The sequence below is a fragment of the Ptychodera flava genome, chromosome 17 (assembly GCF_041260155.1).
Source record: "Ptychodera flava strain L36383 chromosome 17, AS_Pfla_20210202, whole genome shotgun sequence".
NCBI classification, from domain to species: Eukaryota; Metazoa; Hemichordata; class Enteropneusta; family Ptychoderidae; genus Ptychodera; species Ptychodera flava.
The window spans coordinates 3,452,919-3,474,222 of NC_091944.1; the positions used below are offsets into that span (position 1 = coordinate 3,452,919).

The 21,304-nt window shown below is 38.4% G+C and overlaps 1 protein-coding gene across 1 annotated transcript in view; it reads right to left on the reverse strand.

Annotated features, from left to right (window-relative positions):
* Positions 1-3,588: 3,588 nt before the first annotated feature.
* LOC139116592 (NACHT, LRR and PYD domains-containing protein 3-like) overlaps positions 3,589-21,304 on the reverse strand; it is a 49,870-nt gene continuing 32,154 nt past the window's right edge. Inside the window, exons 4-5 of the mRNA XM_070679187.1 lie at positions 4,677-6,128; positions 3,589-4,148 (exon numbers count right to left, since the gene is read on the reverse strand). Of these exons, the coding sequence (XP_070535288.1) occupies positions 3,589-4,148; positions 4,677-6,128 (2,012 nt within the window). The remainder of the gene's footprint in view (positions 4,149-4,676; positions 6,129-21,304) is intronic.

The following is a 21,304-nucleotide window of genomic DNA, read 5'->3' on the forward strand; positions in this document are numbered from 1 at the left end:
AGCAGCCCATCAAGAGAAAAAAGCATTTAAAATAATTCAAGAAATCTGTAATTAACTAACTTTTCCTCTGACATTCATGTAATCAGTTCGCCCGCTCAGTCAAATTTACACAATAATGACTGAATCAAATTCACTCTAATGAAAGAAAATTGTACATGTTACACATACTAGTATTTAATAGGTTAAAAGAAATTCCAGAAATTCCTGAATTAATGCACTTTGTTTGTCAGTTTGAGGGCGAACTGACATGTAAGTAAGAAAATGTAATACAAGTAGTCAAATAAGAAATATTATCTTATGCGTGTAAAGTTCTTGGCATGCCATTCCCCCATGATTGTAACTTCATGTTTAAAGGATCAAACTTGAAAACTGATGAGTGACACAGTGTACTTCAAACACTAAAACTCTCATAACAGTGCATCCAATGTCATATAAAAGTCATATAACTTACTCTCTTATGTAACGCACCAGGTGTGCATGCCAAAAGCCAAGCAACCATGTTATATATTTCCTTATGTATTGTGTCAGTGGGGATCGACATACAGTATGCAGACGCTAATTGAGAATTTACAGAACGTTGATTGCTGTGGCCATAATTGTAAAACAAGACTATAGAGACATAGGCGTACCCAGTGTTGAATTGTAATGTCTGTTCTCAATTTGTAATCTATGAAAATTGTAGTAATTTCAGAAATAACACCATTATTATCTGAGAGCACAGACAAATATAGACAAATATATTTGTCTGTGCTGAGAGTAACAACATGTAAACAAACTCTGGTGTCATATTTATTTTAGTGTTATATTTATATATTTGTTGTTGCTGATTGACACTTTATATTTTCTATTACAATTACCACTCATTTGCTGACACCCGTCTGTCTCATAAACGTACCTATGATTGCGTTGTTATACTTTTTTCTTTGAGATTGGGGCCGTGGACTAGATTAGTCTCTATGGACTATTTCCATGATCCTGATAACCAGAAACACTGTAACGAGGTATACTTTGACATTTGTTTTTGTGTTGTAGTTGTTTTTTTCTTTCTGGTGAAATAAATTTGATGATTGATGATTGATGATAAAGACATACACAAATTTCAGACCCTGCCATATGCGTGTATGCAAAGGCCGATGTCCTTTCAATTACAACAGGGCACTGATACCAGCTTGACTCTGCAACATTTCTCAGTCAATCTGATTAAATCGGATGTTGAGTACGGCGACGTCTACTTACGACAGCAAGAGAATACCGCGCAAATACAGATGTTGCCGTACTGATTTTAATCAGATTTACTTCTCAGTGAGCGCATAATTGTACACACAAACATTTTTACAACACAGTGTTTTTGTTAAGGCAGGTACCCCGGTAAATGTTACCAGGGCTCCCCAGTCATTTACCGGGGTTCCCCTTGTTATATCAATGCAATCAGATTGGGGGACAGTAGAAATGTTACCGGGGCTCCCAAATCATTTACCAATGTTCCCTAACCTTAGCAAAAACACTGCAACATTACCAGTATACCGGTACAGATAAAGCATTCAGTGCTGTCTTTGCTGACATAGATAACTATACACACATTTAATAGGGACTAAACAGATCTTGTCACAGTAGTGAATTTGTTTGCTGTAAGTGTGATATATGAAGACATTAAGTTTTGTCTTTTGTAACATTTTTAAATCATTCAATTTTGTAGATCATTCACACATCACAATACTGTATTTGCTTTTCCTTGCGTACACTTGTGTTCCATCCATTACTCAGATGTGTATGGCAACTTGAACAAGTCAGTTGGTCATGTGACCAAAATGGCTCATGTTATGCAAGCACACAAACATTACTTTCCAGAGAAGGCAAAATTGTAAGATATTACCATGATAAAAACTTACCATTTATTTTGAAATATCAACAGTTTTCTAAAATAACAAAAATTACTCCAAATATACTCAGAGGTGTGTAGCCTTGCCTTGGATGAATCAAAAACAAACTGATTTATTGTAGTTTTATTCCATCATTATGTATCATTATTTCCTTTTCCTTCACAGAATCAGCTCTAGACTTTGGTGAAGTGTAAATCTTTGCAAGTAATGACAGTTGTTGGAATGCTGATAAGTATTATCATCACAAACAATTTTTTTCTATCCTACGATGAGATCTAGATCAGAAATATTTCAAATGAAGTTCAAATGTCAGCTTGAAGAGACAATATGTATGTGTGAATTTTGTTAATGTTTTCATTCTTATTGTACCAGAAAATATGACAATTTTCTCATTCCTCTCACTAAAGTAAACTGAAAATATAAAGTAGAAGCCTTGCCATCACAATGGATTGAGTATTATGTGCAATGTTATTTTTGACAATTGAATTTCCCCTGCAGCAAAGACACTCTAGTGGAAGATCTGGAGGCAAGGCAGTGTAAAGCACAAATTGTCAACAACAACAACAACATCAGCCATAACACACTTACAGGCAGTGTTTACAAATTTAAAACTGGATATTTGAGTGTAATTTTGAGAGCGGAAAAAGAAATTAAACAAAACAAATATACTGGAAAAATGATCAAAATTTACAATTTAGTATCAATGGGATTTCAAGGTATCTGTTGTTGTCATTTCTTAAATTGAACATGCAATTTACAAATTCTAAAGATTGCTTTAATAACTTTTACTTTCTGGAAATGAAATGACAGTGAATGGGGATCCAAAATTCTTTCTCACTGAAAATGTTTGAGGTTTTCTAATGCATACAAACAGGTGGTTGCATATACTTTCATTCACAGAAAAAACCTACAGTCTCATAGCTGTAGGGAACCCAGTGGGATTAATGCCACTTCTTAGACTGAATGGTTTTAGAAGAATTAATGTTACATTTCAGTACTCATGCATCAATGACATTGACAATGGCAGTGAATAATGACAATCATGATTTAAAGAGGAAAAGTACTTGTCACAAAATCAATATTACAGGAGTTCATTCAGCCTCAACAATTCCATCACAATTGATCTATGGCTACACTCTGTACCTCCAACTCCAAGTGCATCATGGGATAAGTGCAGAAGTTCCAACCACCTCGTTCCAGCAATTTTCAATTGCTCAATGGACAGTCATTACATGTTACATACATTAAAGTGATGTAGGTAGACAAAATATACTCTTCATGATTATGGAATTAATGCACTGCATTTTAATTTTTATTTTTCCATTATATTCAACATATAATAACTGTCCATAAACACAATATTGACAAATGTCAATGATATAAAATGTACAGAACATTTCACATATACTGGTAATACCATACATTTTACATCCAATATTTTATATACAGAAAATTGATAGCATGACAAGTTGAAAAAAATAAATAACAACAACAACAATAATAGTAATAGAAGTATAATAATAAAATAATTATGAATATTACATAACTTAAGGTATATTCTATATCAGACATTCTGCATTCTATATTCATGGAAACTTTCTACTGTTCTATATTTACATAGCATTAGAAGAATGCTCAGAGGTGTAGCGTATTAGGTGATGGTGTCTATCTGAATAAACTGATGGATAAACTTGATGGTACCAATTGTCTAGTTTTTCCAGCTTGATACTATTGACAGTAATTTAGTACATCCACAGTTGTTCGTAATGAGTGTCCTTAGTGTGATTGAATCCAGAGTAACCTGATTTGTTTCTATTTCTTTGCTGACAGGTATAAGTACATTTTTCATTACAATCCATGTATAGCCATTATACATGGTTTCAATCTTCAAGTGTTTCAGAACCTTGTTTTCCCTCAGAGCTGCTGCTATGCTCTGACACATCTCATTATTTAAAACACCGTAGTCATAAATTGTCATTGACTTGGCATACTTATTCTGTTTTATATAACTGCAAATTAATTCACCATCTGTGTCAAGTTTGATCGCCATACCTATATCATTCAATGCCGTGTTAGCTGACAAAGCATTGTACAATTCATCAAAACGTTCCACAAAGTGCAGTGATTTCAAACTGGGACTTATTTTCATCAGTGCTGCTTTCATTTTCAGAATTAAATCTGAACTGCTCACATAACGCATATGCAATTTTAATGACTCTGTAGAATCACAGTTTTCAAGGAAAGTGCACAAAGCATTGACTTCTGCATCTGTCATGGAAGAGTCATTGTCCCTAATGCAAACAATTTCTTGTGTACCATTGTGTGTCATTGTTTGCAGTATGTCATCACATTGATCTGATTTAAATTTGAAACATTTCACTGATGAGTTTTCTTTAATTCTTTCGATTATATTTTTTAGCCCAGAGATATTCCCTGCATCAACATTTAATGATAGGGAAATACTTTCACCCCTGAAATTGTTTATTATACCAGCCAAATTATCAATATCTTTTAGTGTCCACCTGGTTTCTGAATAAATAGTGAGAAATTTCACATAAACTGTACTTTCATTTAATATTCCTAGACAGCTGTTGATCTTTTTGTCTGGAATTCCTAGTACACATAGTGTGTCAAGAGTGATATCAGTTTTTCCAAGGAGTTGCAACATGCGTAGAAAATTTTGAAAACTGCAGCATTCTTTATCTAGATACATTGGAATGGTAGCAGATATAGCATTCCAAGAAATCGTATAAAGTTTATCTATAGGAAAAGATAATTTTTCGTAAACAATAGTACCTTCTTTCAATATGTCAAGGCACCGGATCAATTCTTCAGAATATTTAGATTCCAAGAAACATTTAATAAACTGACCGATCAGGTTTTGAAGATACTTTGATGTTTCTGTTCTCTTCTTATAACCACAGGTCAATGACCCAAACTTTTCACGCACGACCCTGTTGAATTCATTGAATAAGACTCTTCCTTCCTCTCTGGTTGCAATACCAGCAATAAATTTCAAAACAGGGAAGTATTTACGTGGATGTTCCAGAAATGCCTGATGAATTCTGGTATCTTGTGATTTCAACTGAGAATTTACATGCAATGCTGTAAAGTATTCAAGCCATGTTTTGTGGTAGAAAAAATAAATTTCAGTACATTTTCTTATAGCATGTCCAAGGTCTTTGACTAGAAGTCCAAAATTGAGAGAGATTTCAGAGGAAATCTGAGTCTTATCAAAGTTAGTCTGTTTATTTTTGAAAAGTTTATAGGAATCTGCGGCTAGTTTATCTCTATCCTCAAGAATATTTTCTGGCACGTCACCATTGTTTAATTCGATCCCGTACGTTACACAATATCTTTTAAGAATACATTCAAGGATGTCTGAGTATAATTCACTGAGTGTCTCTGGAAAGTGATCATTTTCCAATTCCTGATACTCCCAAAGAATGCACAGAAATGAAACATGTAATGGATTTCTCAAAAGATCTGTTAGAGAATCTGTACTCTCTTTCTGTTTCTTAATCTCTGCAATCAGGGAATCACCTCTCTGGGTGTCATCCTTAAAATACTTTAAAATGTACTCTTCCGTTCTTCGTGATGTAAAACCCTTCACTAATAAATACAAATCACAACTTTCCAAGTACTTATCGCATAGATGTGGTCTTGTTGTGATAACAACTGTGCACCGAGAATACAGATCCTCTGAAATAAGTTTTGGAATTTCAGAACTTGTCACCTGACGTTCATCAGGCTCATCTAAGCCATCACATAAAAATAAAACGGAGTCTATGTTCTGTGAAACTATTTCTAAAAGCTCTTGCGTGGAAAGGTCGAAGTCATCCGGTATGAGCTGGTTAAATATTTCGCCAATCATATTGTTTTCCGCTATGTGTCTCATTTCCAAAAAGAAAAGGAGTGAGGGCCACTCGAGGGGACGTGACTGCTGTAACCCACCACAAGACCAGTCGTAGGCTAACTTCCTACACAATGTGGACTTTCCCATAGCTGGTGCGCCCTCTATCCTGATACGCCTGTTGTCAGGCGACTTAAAGATGTCATGGAGATTTTCTAATTGTTTACCAGCTTTTGCTGTACCTCTCTTTACTTCTTTTACTTCCAGTGTTGTGTATACTTCATGTAAGTTTAGATGAATGGCACGCCATGGAATTGGTGAAAGTTTTGAATAGTGACGTCTATACTTATCCTTCAGGTGATCAATTAGAGTATTCATCTTGTCCCGTAAAGGTCCTGTCAAAGGACAAATAAGTGATAAATTTCAGACAAAAAGTGATAGATAAATCCAAGCTGTGAGCGATATTGCATGCACATGGTTTCCAACTATCCATGCATCTCTATATCATACATACTTTGTAACAATGATCAACTAGGAGTTCCTTTTCTCAAAAAAATGAACCCTTAAAGCGCCGCGTCGGTTTATAAACCGACACTGCATTCTCGCTCTCAGCGCCACGTCTGTATATAAACCGACAGTGGTTGCGTTCTATGCTTATGCCTAACTTAGCTATGCATTGCTGAACTCAGCCAGAAGAAGGGTATTCCTAACCCTTTGAACCCAGTTTAGTACCATATAAGGACCAAAATAATGACATCATGCAGCCTAACAATAAAAAATTCCAGTAATTTATAATATTTTTAGTCGCGCCAGTGGCTTACTGACTACGCATGCGCTTATTCAAATATACTATGCGAGTAACCGGAAGATACCCTTCTCTCATGGGCGCCGCCATTTTTTTTTTTGAGTACTCGTAAATAAACAAATACGAAACAAATTACTATTATATAACATGCCTTTTATAAAATATACCTCTTTTATTAGCCAGTAAATGTTATTATGCACCTTGTCGCTGATACAAAATATCGTTAATATAGATAAAGGGAGAAAACTGTCGTGCATATGAACGGGGGCATACGCAAAGAATGCTGGGATTGAATTATAGAAGAGCGCCCCCTGTGTCAATAATTAGATTCAAAAATTGCCAGTTTTTAGACGGAACGCTATAGTTTTCAGCTTGCAAGTGGAAGGTGGGCAGTGCGGTTACCATTGCAATGATAATGATTGCATAATACGTCCCTTGTTTAACGCAATAGGCTGTTATCATTGTAAAAATTGCCAATTTTTGTCCAAAATTTTTACACGCTACAGAAAATCTATACCTGCCCTGCTGCAGGGTTTGATGTCGTGTACGTACATGAACTGCTTTCATCAGAGGGAAACTGGGCATAGTTGTCATATAAACGTTTATGAAGTAAAAATTACAGTTTATCATGAATCAATACAAATAACATTGCCAATCTTAACCCTGGCGCGACACCAAGGGCTGAGCCTATATAATATTAGCGGTTCAAAGTAAAGCGTTAAAATATTGTTTTGTCGGCACAGAGATATGTAGCTATGTAGGCTGGGGTGGATCTCAGCTGATAGATACAAAGTATGGAAACTGTAGCAAAGGAATCTAAATTTTACTATAACCCAAACGGGATTCGAGCCCCCACACACTCACGGCAACATCGCCTAGCTGATAGGCCTCACACAAAACCAGTCGGCCACTGCTTCCAACCCCAAAAAAGAGACTTGGTCACAGTAACCGACTTAGATGTTGCAATTCTGTGCGCGACCGAGCAACACGGTGTGCGTGGAGCAGACGACACACAGACACAGTATATACACACACACACACAGTACACACATATAGTAATCGGAAAAGCACGAAGCTTTTTTACTGAGCTATCAGACAGACTCGGGGACAGTAAATATCCACCAGCAATACTGTCCACTCAGGTTAAAGAAATCTAAATTTTATAACCCAAACGGGAGCACTCAGGTTAAAGAAATGACACCAGCTGCAATGCTGTTGTAATCTTGGCGGGATTGCCTTGATCGGTGATTGGTGGGAAGTTTCGAAGGAAACATTTAGAGGCCGTTGATTGGCTGTGACTGTGGATGAAGTGAGGGTGCCACACGAGGTAGCACCAGTCCAGACTCATGCTTCAACGGGCTGGGGCACTGTGAGACACTGAGTCCGCCGTATTTACCGAAACAAATGAATTATTCCAGTAATATGTCTATGAATCAGGACGGACCTCAGCAATCTGCTTCACAAGGTGGGCTGCCAGATCACTTAGATGGTATTACCGCCGAAGTGGACGCACGGATGGCAGGCAGAGACGAGAAACTGTTACACAATATAGGTAAACTGATGGATTCGAAGCTGCACGACTTTCGTAAAGAAGTCAACGACCGGGCGCATGAGAGTCTCAACGAAATCCGAAGCCACCTGAAGTACAGAGAGCCCAGAACATTTAAGAAGAAAGGTTGCGAGAAGCTAAGCAATTCAAACACAATGACCAAGTGCTGGACTGTATTGAAAAAGCGACAAAGAAGATTGACGCAAGGAAACTGGAGAAGGCCAAAGACTCGACACTCGAAGCAGGTACGAAACTTATCCACGATAGTGCTCATTGCCTATTCTGAAAAACTCGGATGGAAGACGGCAGAGGAATATGAAACCCGAGAGCTCGCCAGCGATGAAGAGGATGAGAAGAGACTCTGGAAAGCGGCTCATAGGGCTGAAAAACGAGCAAAAGAAAAGCAGAAAGAAAAGAGTAACAAACGCAAGACGTTTTCAGCAGTAATCCTTGGGCGCCCAATTTCCCCAGCACAGGGTCAGGGTCAGGGCCAGTGGCAGACTGGAGGAAGACGTAATCAACGTGATAAATCACGTGATGTCTGTCACATGTGCGGAAAATCCGGCCATTGGCGATCCGACTGCCCAATCTTAGATGGCAACTGGTGTGAGTGTACCGATATCCTCAAATGGGACACAGATAAGTATTTCTTTTGATATGGAATACGAAACTGTTGTTGGTAATAGTTTGCCTAAAAATTCACAAGGTTTGTGCGATAGGTCAAATCTGAACACACATTTGAGAGAGGGTGTCAGTCATTCAACATTTTTGAATACAAGGGATGCATTTCACGTTTTGTCTGATGATTTTTCACCAAAAGGCCGCCTTGCACTTCATTGGATTTTTGGAAGAAGCGTACATAGTCGTCATTTATTTTAGGGGTGGTGAAGGAAGGCTACAGACTGCCGCTTGCCTTTCACCCGACGCCTAAACTGATGTGTAATAACGGTCCGCCCTTAGAGAGAGGATTTTCGTTTAAAAAGAAATCATTGCTCTACTGAATAAACATTGCATTTCGGAATATAGTTCAAAACCTAAGATTGTTAACCCGCTGACAGTTAATATCAACCCGGGAAAGCGTAGATTAATTCTGGATCTTAGATACGTTAATAGTTTCTCTTTACAGGCATACTTTAAAAATTGAAGATATTGCAGTAGCTAGAGAGCTTTTGAGCGAAGCACAATTTATGTACAAATTTGACATCAAATCTGCATATCACCACGTGAAAATTTTTCCCGTTCATAGAACATTTTTAGGCTTTGCATGGAAGTTTTCAGACAGCGATGTAACATCGTACTTTGTGTTTAACGTATTGCCTTTTGGCCTTTCTTCTGCGCCGTACTTGTTTACAAAATTACTGAAACCCATCGTACGAGGTTGGTGTCCTTGATTTACATTGATGATGGCTTAGGAGGGGCGTCCTCGTGGGAAGTTGCCAGCCGTGATGCAGAACATGTTCACCAAACGATAGTAGACGCCGGTTCCTTATGAGCGAGGCAAACTGTATTTGGATTCCAGTGCCTACTATTTTGTGGATAGGTTACGATATTTATCTCGGAGAAAACAAATTCGCAGTAGTAACGGGACGTATAGGGTTACCAAACTCATAGTCTATACTATCGCATGTATCATGCAGATGAGGACAAATGCAGTCAGAGTACCCATTCTTCTACTAGCAAAGTAGCGGGACTGATAGTGTCGATGAATGTTGGTGGTTGGTTCAGTGTGTAAGCTTCGCACGAGGTATCTATATTACATGATAGAAACAAGGAAGTCATGGAATGATTGTAATTTGTATGATCATACCGTCTGAGGTAGTCTCAAAATTAGAGTTTTGGTCAAGTAATATAGTGTCACTTAATTCAGCTCATTGGCTTGAACAGAGTAGGGAGATTATGAATGCAGACATTCTAGTTTACTCGGATGCCTCAGAACAGGCATACGGAGTATAGCCTCAGTGAAAGGCAGGCTTATGATTGCACAAAGTGAGAAATCGATGAGTTCGACATAGAGAGAAACAAAAGCAGTAGAAAATATGCTCAGAAAATATGGAAATAGGCTAGAGCATAAGACGGTCACTTTGTTTACAGATAAAATGAACGTACACCCCCAGACCAATATCCGGTCGGTACCGTTGCCCGGACGCTTCGCGGAAAAGGCCTTCCTCATTTTTTCTCGCGATACCTAAACGATATTTAAGAATCGCAGTGTTTGATGGGTACACCCATTGGTATTCACTTGAAGTTTCAGCGCCGTACGGGCAGAACTCGAGCGGAAAAGTCAAAAGTCAAGAGGTGGGTACAATCGTTCATTGCCTTCGCACTGTGCATTTTACGGTAGCTAAGCAAGAGCCGCACTTTCAAAATCGCCCTGTCGTCACTATTTTTGACTATTTCCACCAAAATTGCTGTTTTAGTACTTGTCTTTTCATCATGAACAGGTTCATATATCAGATTTCAAAATTGGCGCAAACTTTTACGCGCCTTTCGCGTACGTCGGGAAGGATGTTGTAGACCAGTAAGCCGGTCTGCTAGACTTGTCATAGATATTGCGTGCACTGTTGGCTTGTAAGTCCCGAATTCCTAGCTTTTTTTTGGTAATGAAATTCACTATATTCGAAATTTACCGGGGCATCAGAAATTGCGTACTTTTTCTAATTATCAAATATCTTGGCTTTATTAGCGTTTCAAAACTACATGTGCAACCTTGTCTCAAAACAATAAATCGACAGTAGCTTGAGTAAGTTATTATTAAATAATAAAATGAATATGAATTGTAACGTAAAAATCATGATCAACTTTCTTGTAAACAGGTAAAAGGTCAAAACGATGGAATTTTTGGAAAATTTCTCACGTTTTCCTCACTTTGAGTTAAAAATAGGAAAATATTTTCCCTGAATCTATCTATGTACATCCTATTTCTGAAGTTTGTGTGACAGGAAACACATTTTTAGGCCTTATAGTTAAGCAAACAACTGATAAAGTGGAATTGATGCTGTCTTTAATAAACCATCCAAAATATTATGATAATTCCAACAGGTTATTTACAGTGCACAAGTACACGATCAGGATATTAAAAACAAACAAGTAAGTATAAATATGATACTATGGTGCAGAGTACTATGGGGTAATTTATTAGCATAAACAATGTTTTCCTGTATGGTTTCTATTTATTTAGTGAAGTCATGGAGAGAGAGAAGGTGTTTGCTGGAGCTGTGACAGATGTTGTAGAAAACAAAATGTCACTGAGGAAAGCAGCTGCAAAGTGGGGAGTCAAGCGGTCAACACTGAGTGACAGAGTTACTGGAAAAGTTAACATTGAAAGACGTAAAGGGCCAGCACCAATACTAACCACTGCAGAAGAAAAAAAACTAGCAAAGTGGATTATCCAGATGGGCCAGAGAGGATTTGGTGTCAGTAAGAGCAAGTTATTCCAGACCGTGAAGGCTATCTTAGACAAGGACAAGAGGAACACCATTTTGATGAAGAAAAATCCTCCAAATCTACCCGGTGACCGGTGGTACAAGTCATTCCTCAAGAGGAACCCATCCGTTAAACTTGTAAGTACCAGAAAACTGGACTTAAAACGTGCCAGGGTGACCCAGAGGGAGGTGGACAAGTGGTTTAGAGGATATGAAGAGTTTATTTCTGATCATCATTTGCTCGACAAGCCAGCCCAGATATGGAATTGCGACGAGTCGGGTTTCTGCATGCAAGTGAAGACTGGGAAAGTGCTGGGACCAGCCAGAAATAGCAGAGGTGCCCTTCCCCAAATTACAGCCAATAGCAAGAGTCAAATAACTGTATTAGCCTGTATCAACGCTGCAGGTGGCTCCATACCTCCTTATCACCTGTATCCGTTAAAGACCATTCCAAGATCATGGAATCCGTTGGCTGGAGGAGTTGATGGAGCTAGCTGCTATTTTACAGAAACAGGCTGGATGGAGACACAAGCTTTTTATTCATGGCTTGGGAACCATTTTATCCCCAACATACCAGCAGCCAGACCTGTAGTGCTTCTGTTTGATAGCCACATCTCTCATTTGGATTTTGAAGTCTTCAAGCTTGCAGAAGAGAACGACATCCTGCTATACCGACTCCTTCCAAATGCATCACATTTTCTACAACCGTGTGATGTCTCTCTCTTTGGCCCCTTGAAAGCTGCATGGGTCACTGCAGTAAGAGAATATATGGTGGAAAATCCTGGTGAAGAGGTAACCAAGAAGACTTTTGCCAGGGTATTCCGATCTGCATGGCTACGTAGTGCAACGATGATGAATATATCCAACAGTTTTCTGAGATCCGGGATATATCCCATCAATCGGTCCAAGATTTCAAGTGATATGCTGCTCCCTTCTACTACTTTTCAAGACTGCAGCACCAACGATGACGATGTTGAGGAAGGAAAGAAGGTAGCAGAAGGAGAAGTGAACAGTCTCTTTGAAATGGTTGAAGAGGTACTGTCTACACCAGAGAAGGACAAGTACAGACAACGAATCGAAGAGGGTTACGACTTGCCTGGCAGTCCATCCTTTCGAATTTGGAAAAAAGCCTATCAAGCATCTAACAAAGACGGTGGAGCTGCTGCATCTGCACACTCATCTGTCAACAGTGAAGGTGTGTCAACAACGATGGCTGCAGAGTCTAACAGTCCAACAGGTGCTGCAACAGATTCCTCTGCCAAAATCAACACCATTGTCACACCAAACCAATCAGGCAGTGATCTACATGTAGACATAGCAACTGCAAGCCAAGCAGCCCCATTATCTGACTACGCAAGTACTCCAGTCACTTCAAGTTCCAGAAGAATTACAGGTACAACACCACCATCACAAAAAGTTTCTCCAGTCCTCGATGAAGTGCTCACTTACCCAGAAATTGGAAAAAGAAATAGAAAGCCTGGAGCAAAGAGTGTTGTTCAACGTCTACCAAACTTCCTAAATGGTCCGAGGGCAAAGATGGTCTACCAAGAAGAACATCTCAAACATCTTCGTCAAATCAAAGAAAAGCAAGACAGGCTGCGGCAAAAAAGCGAGCAAAAGAAGGTGCGAGAAGAAACCATAGCCAAGAAAAAACATGAGAGAGAAGAAAAAAGAGAGAGAGAGAAAGGAAGAAGAAAGAAAAAGAGGCGTCAAGGAGGGCTACTGCTTGTATTCCATCAAGAGCAAACACCAGGAAAAGACGCCGTCTTGACTTCCAAGACAATGAGTCAAGTGACTGTTGTAAAGTCTGCCATGTGCCCTTTGGTGATGATGAGTGTATGTTATGGGTACAGTGTGAAAAAAGTGCAGGGGGATGTGACTGGTGGATGCATGTCTCATGCATTCCAGTAGGCCACGACTGTAGTGCCATTGATCATCCCCAGTTACCATTTATTTGTCATGAGTGTGACAACAAATAATGAAAAAGGGTTAGATAAGACAAAACAAAACAGAATTAACTATATCTTCTGTCTTTGTTCTCTAGATATGCCTGTAATATCGATTGGGAATGCTGTCATTAAGGGGTAAGAACTGTACATTTGTTGTTGTTCTCAAAATATCTGCCATTTTCCTCGGTATTCAATCAGTTCAACCCATTAGGGGGAGTAGCTGTCACTTTTTATGTTTGCGCTTTAGCTCCATGTATATCCTTTATTTTCTTGTTAAATTTATGGAAATGTCCAGTTTTATGCTGACCAATACTGCTTTTCTATGCACGATAAACATTGTTACTGATGACATATGAAGTTTTAGTTTCAAAGTAAATTGCATTGTGTTTGTTTTTTTATGATTGTGTAGATGCCCACTTTTTTCCACTGGTTGGCCAGTAAGACTGTAGCACCTATTTATTACTTTACCTTGTTTAAAATTATACACATAATTCAATGTAAGTGAGAAATTATACTTCCATACACATCCTCCTGTATGCTGCAAAGCAATCTTGGTTTGAAAATGACACCATGAAAATATGGCAACAGATCACACCTTAATTTTTATGTCATTTATCCTGATCACATGTAACAGATTTATTAAGATAGAAGTTGCAATGCAGTGAAAGATTTGTAGCATTGTAATGATATGACAGTTTTCTGATGCATTTTGTTGATTATTTACATAACATTTTCTTTGTGTGTTTGTTTTTACTGTTTATTGGACCTGGTAATTTATTTGCCTTGAATGATAATGATTGCTGGAATCGATTTGATGTTATTTACATAAAGAAACCTCCAATCGATTTTTCAAAAGTACAATGAATTCTTTGCTCATGTAGGTACCATATATATCAAGTGAGAGCTCCTGAAAGCTTACACCTCATAGTGAGAAAGGAGTATGGTAATCCCTATGACCAGTATGCTTTAATGATTTGGTTGCCTGAATTGGTAGACATTGATGCAAACATGCACAACATCATAACTGACGATAAACGGGACCTGGTGCTCAAGCAGGTTGCAGGGCTACCAATGGGTCACGTGCCATACATCCTCAGTGAAGGAATCTATAAATGTATGGAGATGGGACTGACATCCAAAGTAACATGGTAAACAGCTTTATTTTTGATTAATTTGATAATTAAATAAAAATACATCCTTAATCTGCCCTTTAAAATATGCAATAGGTAAATCATATAAAAGAATTCATGATTAAGCTCAAAAAAAGAAAATATTTAGGCAAAAAATTGTTTTGTAATTTATTCACCTACTTTATTATGTATTCATTTTAGAATGTCTATTAAAATGTGTTTGATGAGACAAGCCTTGCACTTCATACAAGTTCCAAATTCAATAATTGCACTCTACACAAACCAAGCTACATGGCTGGTCATGTTTGCTTCAATGCCTACCAATTTCTTTTTTCTGTATAGTTGTGTCACTGGTCCACCACAACAAAGCTTTCCACCATGGCCAGCGGTCGATGAAAAGGGAGGTGGCGCAGTGATCCCTGCAAACTACTTTATCACAGTCACCGATGAAAATCTTGGTACTGCCATGAAGCTGGTGCATGATGCTGTGAAAAAAATGGCTGAAAAAGATGTTGTAAAAATCACAGTTTCTTAGTCCGGGTACTATACACTACCTATAAAATAAAACTTGTTCACAGGTTACTCAGGAAAAGTTTGCAATTATAAAGTATTTATAAAAAGGTTTAAACTTGTATTTTCAGATTTGTTTGTTGTTTACTTTTGAAATAAATGCATAATTGTCATTGCAATAGAGCTTTGTTTTCTATTTTTTGTTTTACAACATGACATCTGTACTTGAGTTTTCAAAAATGAAAGAAACATAAGTTAGGGGCACAACACTTGATCATAGTAAGTACATGGACATGTGACTAAAAATTCTTCGCTTTTACAGTAACACAATTTATTGAAATTCACTTAGATGCTACTTTCCCTTGTCCCTATCCCAAACCTTGAAAGAGCAAAAAACATGTACGATTGGATTTATCCCCTGGAGATTTCAAAAAGTGCAAAGTGGGCCAGGTAACTAATTAGTGACGTGTGTATGTTAAAGGGACAGTAACTTTTGAAATTGTTAAGTGATTTTATTGTTTATTTCATTTTCTTCCTTGAGTCAGAAACGTGTAGAAATGTCCAGTACTGTGTTAAGCCAATGAATAAAGTTAATGTATGACGAACATAGTTATTGTAGTCATAAAGTGAGCATGAGAATAATTCAAGATACTTTTTGGAGTTGATCGAGAAAGTGAAGACAAAAATCACCAAAACTTGCCAAAATAAAAGAAAATTGCATGGTTTCAGTATCATGACCTTTAAAAATAGGTTAGGCCTGGCAAAAAGTCCTAATTTTTTCACTCAAAAATTTGGCAAAAATGAGAAACCTTCCAAATACATATGATTTTGAGCATGTTTTGCCAATCTTGCGGGATTTTTCTTTAAGAAAAAATGTTTTGGGTTGGGGGGGGGTCAAACAGGCTAGGTCTGGTTACAAAAAAAGCACAATTTTTTTCTAGGCTTTACAATGAATTTGACAAGTCCAGGGGTCAGTTTGTTATTGGGGTTTTTGGCCACCCTGAGACCATGGCATTTTTCATTTACCTTTAAAATTTTTCCCTTCATGAGAAAAGGTATTCCTACTAATAAGGGGCCACAAATTTTTTATGAAAATTTGCGTTCTAACAGTGCTTGTGCAACTGTTACAATGTGACCGGGCTGCAGGGCCAGACGACCGCATACCGGTCTAGCGCCCTCACTCGCTGAGGGAGCTTTTTTACTTTTACTTTTGTCTGCTTGACCGTGATTTGTGGTTGTTTGTAATGTCAGACCTCCAGGGCAAAAAAAAACATGGCGTTGTTGTAGTATCGGAGTTGCCGATGAAGCGTGAGTATCGTTTTTCATAAAAGTGACCGGATACTGGTCTGGGGGGTGTACCCAGGGTAATTGAGAATGGCAGTACCAAACCTGATCTACATAGTATATCTTTGAGTATTAATAACTGTATAGTACAGAAGGGTCTAACCTTAAACGTAGTCTGGATCCCCAGGAGTCAAAATGATTTGGCAGACTACATCAGCAAAATTGTGGATTGCGATGATTGGGGGAATCAGTCCTCTAATATTCAGTATGTTAAGCACCTTATGGGGACCATTCACAGTGGACAGATTTGCCACATATTATAATGCTAAATGTTCACGGTTTAACTCGAAATTTTGGAACCCAGGAACAGAGACGGCTGGTGCATTTTCTGTTCATCGGGGAGGTGAGAACAATTGAGTTGTACCTCCACCCTACCTGATTCCTCGTGTATTGAGACACATGCAAACATGTAAGGCACAGGGCGTGCTGGTTATCCCAGCGTGGGAAGGGGCCACGTACTGGCCACTGCTCTGCCACGATGGCAAAAATTTTGAAAGTCTGTAACAGAAATAAAATGGCTGCCACAGGAAAAAGGCATAGTGTTGCCTGGCAAGTACAGAAATACGGTGTTCCGACAAACCGTACTCCCCTTCAGAATGCTGGCTCTGAAGTTGGAATTTTAATTTGATTTTTTGCAGAATTCCGCCAATCAATTTATAACTAATATATTCTTTTCTCTCCAACAGAACTGAATCTGTGTCATCTTTTTGACAGAGAAGCTACCCAAGTCATTCACCCAGATTTAAAGAAATACACAGATGTCCTACCAGATGTCATTCTACGTTCAAAGGCACCCGGGACAATTTTGAATTATGTGTCTTACATAAAGCATTGGATAAAGTTTGCTAATGCATACAAAATGAAAGAGTTCCCAGCGAGTCCATTACATTTGACTCTCTTCTTTATGAATTTGAGGATTCCAACAAATCGTCTGTTGTTATTCTGAACGTGTTTTATGCACTCAAGTGGCTGCATAGTTTCACCCCTTTCTGTCTAATTAATCCCACTGATAATCCAGTTGTTGTAGCTGTGATAGAGTCAGCAAAGAGAGTGTTAGCCAAGCCAGCAGTTCATAGGGAGATAGTCCGTGTTGAAGTTTTACTGCAACTGTGTTTGAAATATTCTTCATTGGCAGATTTAATAACAAGACGAGATATTGCTATGTGTCTTTTGATGTTTTCAGGTTTTCTGAGATTTAATGAGTTGTCGAATTTGAAATGTTCCCATGTTTTTGTATCAGATTCCCATCTTGAACTCATGATTGCAGCAAGCAAAACTGATCAGTACAGACAAGGAGATAAAGTCGCCATTGCTCGTACAGGCACTGTCTCTTGCCCAGTGATAAATCTAGAAAAATATGTTTCATTGGCAGGCATCGATTTACATTCTCAAGATTTCCTTTAAAACCCTTAACTAGATCGGGAGGCATTGTAAAATTAGTAAAGGCGATTAAACCATTGAGCTATACCAGAGCTAATGAATTGTGGGGGCAAGATTAGCTGACTTTGCCCCAAATCCGTCCAGATTCACTGTTCATTCATTCAGGGCAGGGGGAGCCACGATGGCAGCTGCCTCAGGGGTGAACGATCGTTGTCTTAAAATACATGGCAGATGGCGATCAGAAAGTTGTAAGGACCGTTACGTGGACGACAAGCTAGATGATAGACTAGCAGTAACTCAAAAATTAGGTCTATGACAACAAGATCTATACTTTGGGGGGTCCAGAATAAAGCACGTGAGCCACACTCCTCATGAACAAAGTGATTAGCATTGTGTATTGTGTTTTCTGTTGGAAGATCGATTGAATGGGAATGTAGACGAAACTAATATTTTATAGCGGTTCGAAGTAAAGCGTTAAAATATTGTTTTGTCGGCACAGAGATATGTAGCTATGTAGGCTGGGGTGGATCTCAGCTGATAGATACAAAGTATGGAAAGTGTAGCAAAGGAAATGACACCAGCTGCAATGCTGTTGTAATCTTGGCGGGATTGCCTTGATCGGTGATGGTGGGAAGTTTCGAAGGAAACATTTAGAGGCCGTTGATTGGCTGTGACTGTGGATGAAGTGAGGGGCCACACGAGGTAGCACCAGTCCAGACTCACACTTCAACGGGCCGGGGCACTGTGAGACACCGAGTCCGCCCCCCACCCACCAGAATAAAGCACGTGAGCCACACTCTTCATGAACAAAGTGATTAGCATTGTGCATTGTGTTTCTGTTGGAAGATCGATTGAATGGGAATGTAGACGAAACTGCGAATTTCTTTAAAAGAGGTCAGCGGTTTTCATGAATATTTAACCAGGTCTGCAGTTTCACACGTACACGGATACGGCCACAGTGCATTGAACAAAAGACGTACGTACGTTTTGAAAGCTTTGCCATGCCGTAGACACGGAAGACAACTATATTATGCCAAGATACTGCCCTCTGGGTGATAGAAATGACAGATTTTACAGTTTTTTCGAGGATATTTTACGGAAAAATGACGCGATTTGCTGACCAAATCGATCGCGTTAGTAAACTTCGAACCTTTCGGCGGCCAAGATTGCGGCACTGTGTGATGCCGAGCTCTCGACATGGAACCCGAGGTTAAGATTTCGAAGCCCAAAACACGCAAGATTGGGAAATTTGTAAGGATTTGGTTAAATTGAAGTGTATTTTGTCGATTTTCAAGCATTGGACTGCCGAAAAGGCCCCTTTCAACTGTTGATATTTGACCTCCGGCCGGCCTTGAGCGAGACTGCCATGACAGTCGACCCGGTTTGTAAATGCAATGTAGTTGTTCCGAACTGTTGACATCACGAGACATTTCATACGTGTTACGCATTTTTTTAACCGAAATAAACCAGACATGAAACTCTTCTCTCGACACTTAGTGGTTTCTTTCCATTTAGTGGCGGATTTTGTGGCGTGCTTGTCAAAATACGTGATCAAATTTGGCGAACCGATTGACTAGTATGTATGGTAGTACGAGTCCGTGATTCGATAAGCCACAGATAGTTACACACGCGTACGTAAATTAAACTAATGTAAGTTGGGTCAAACACCAAAATTAATCGATAAAAAGGTCAGTGAAATGTGTTTTTGTCTTCAAGTGTTGATTATAATTATACTGGCGGTTCAAACTGTACAGAGTCAGTTGATTACGCCCTATTGTTGTGTGCATGTGTTGCACAATAGTTACCCCTCCATGTACAATATGGAACCTTGTTGTCTCTGTGTATGCAAATTAATTGTTTGTGTTTACAGGCAAACAAGACTATAATTGATTTCTTGAAGACAGATTTCAAATAACATTCACTGTATCACGGATCGTGGTGTATTGTGACGTGACATCGTAATACAGACTTTCAGAGAAGGCACTCGCTCGTCCGCTGAGTCGGCCTTGTTCCGCATTCATATCGTGCAAATAAATACGCTAAGTCTTGTTGCGATATTTGAGCATTTAACTTGATCGTCAGTGAAACAAAAAGATATTTCTCCACATCAAAAGGGTATATATTTGATATTTTATGGTTCTGTTTACATAGTAGACGTAAACATTTGGATTTATGATCCGTGATTTCCGCGATCCTCGGCATGATTCAAGCTGGCTGTGAATACACACTGACGTCTTTGAGATGACCCCTGACCCAAGCGCCATTGATACGCTGTCTGTCTGAGTTTCGCTTGCTAAACTTCAAGCGTAAAGTAAATGTATTGGAAGTCTAAAATGCACATATTTTTTAAGTCTGAGAGTATTTTACTTTTGAACTGCTACGAGAATGGATATCTGATTCGTTTGAAAAAAACTAGTATGCTGCACCAAGTTTCGTGCCGTTGTCTGTAGCGATACTAGCGATTTCTGGTTTGTTACTAAAATATAGTTGCATACGCCTAACTTTGAACAAGTGTCGCTTGAAATTGGACAAATTTTACGTTGTATGCGTGGCTGATGTTGGCACCTTGTAATCTGAACCATAAATTGGTGTGACTTTTAGTATCCATAGTAGCACTAACAGGGTTTATTTCCGTCATTCTTACTGATGTGAAGACAAATATTTATTTTTGCATATTAACGAGAAAGAAATTACGTCATTTGTGATCAGTGGTATTGGCTTGGCTAATTGAATATCTGGTTTGGCGAATAATTTTTTTGGGCTTCTAGCCAAATTTGCTACAAGATTTTGGAACCCAGGGGAAACACTGTGTATACCAAATTCCAAAGCTGTTAGACCAGTACTTTTTGAGAAATACATTTTTTTACCAAAAATGGAAAAAATTGCCTCCAAAATTCAAAATTGCAGATTTTATCATAATTTCAATAAATATCATTTAGTTCATCTATACAAACCTGTATACCAACTTTGAAAGCTCTCAGATGAGTACCGGTAGTTTTGGAAATACACATTTTTTGACCAAAATGACAAAAATCGCCCCAAAAATACAAAATTACAGATTTCATCAGAAATTCAATACATATTACTTAGCTCATCTGTAAAAACCTGCATTCCAAATTTCAAAGCACATGTTTTGACCAAAAATGGAAAAAATTGCCCCAAAAATTAAATAGTGCAGATTTCATCATAATTTCAATAAATATCATTTAGTTCATCTATAGAAACTGTACACCAAATTTCAAAGCTATCAGATGAGTAGTTTTGGTAATACACATTTTTGACCAGAAATGAAAAAAATAGCCTCAAAAATACAAAATTACAGATTTCATCAGAAATTCAATACATATTACTTAGCTGATCTGTAAAAACCTGTATACCAAATTTCAAAGCTATCAGACCAGTCCTTTTTGAGAAACAAATTTTTTGACCAAAACTGGAAAAAATTGCCCCAAAAATTCAAAATTGCTGATTTCATCATAATT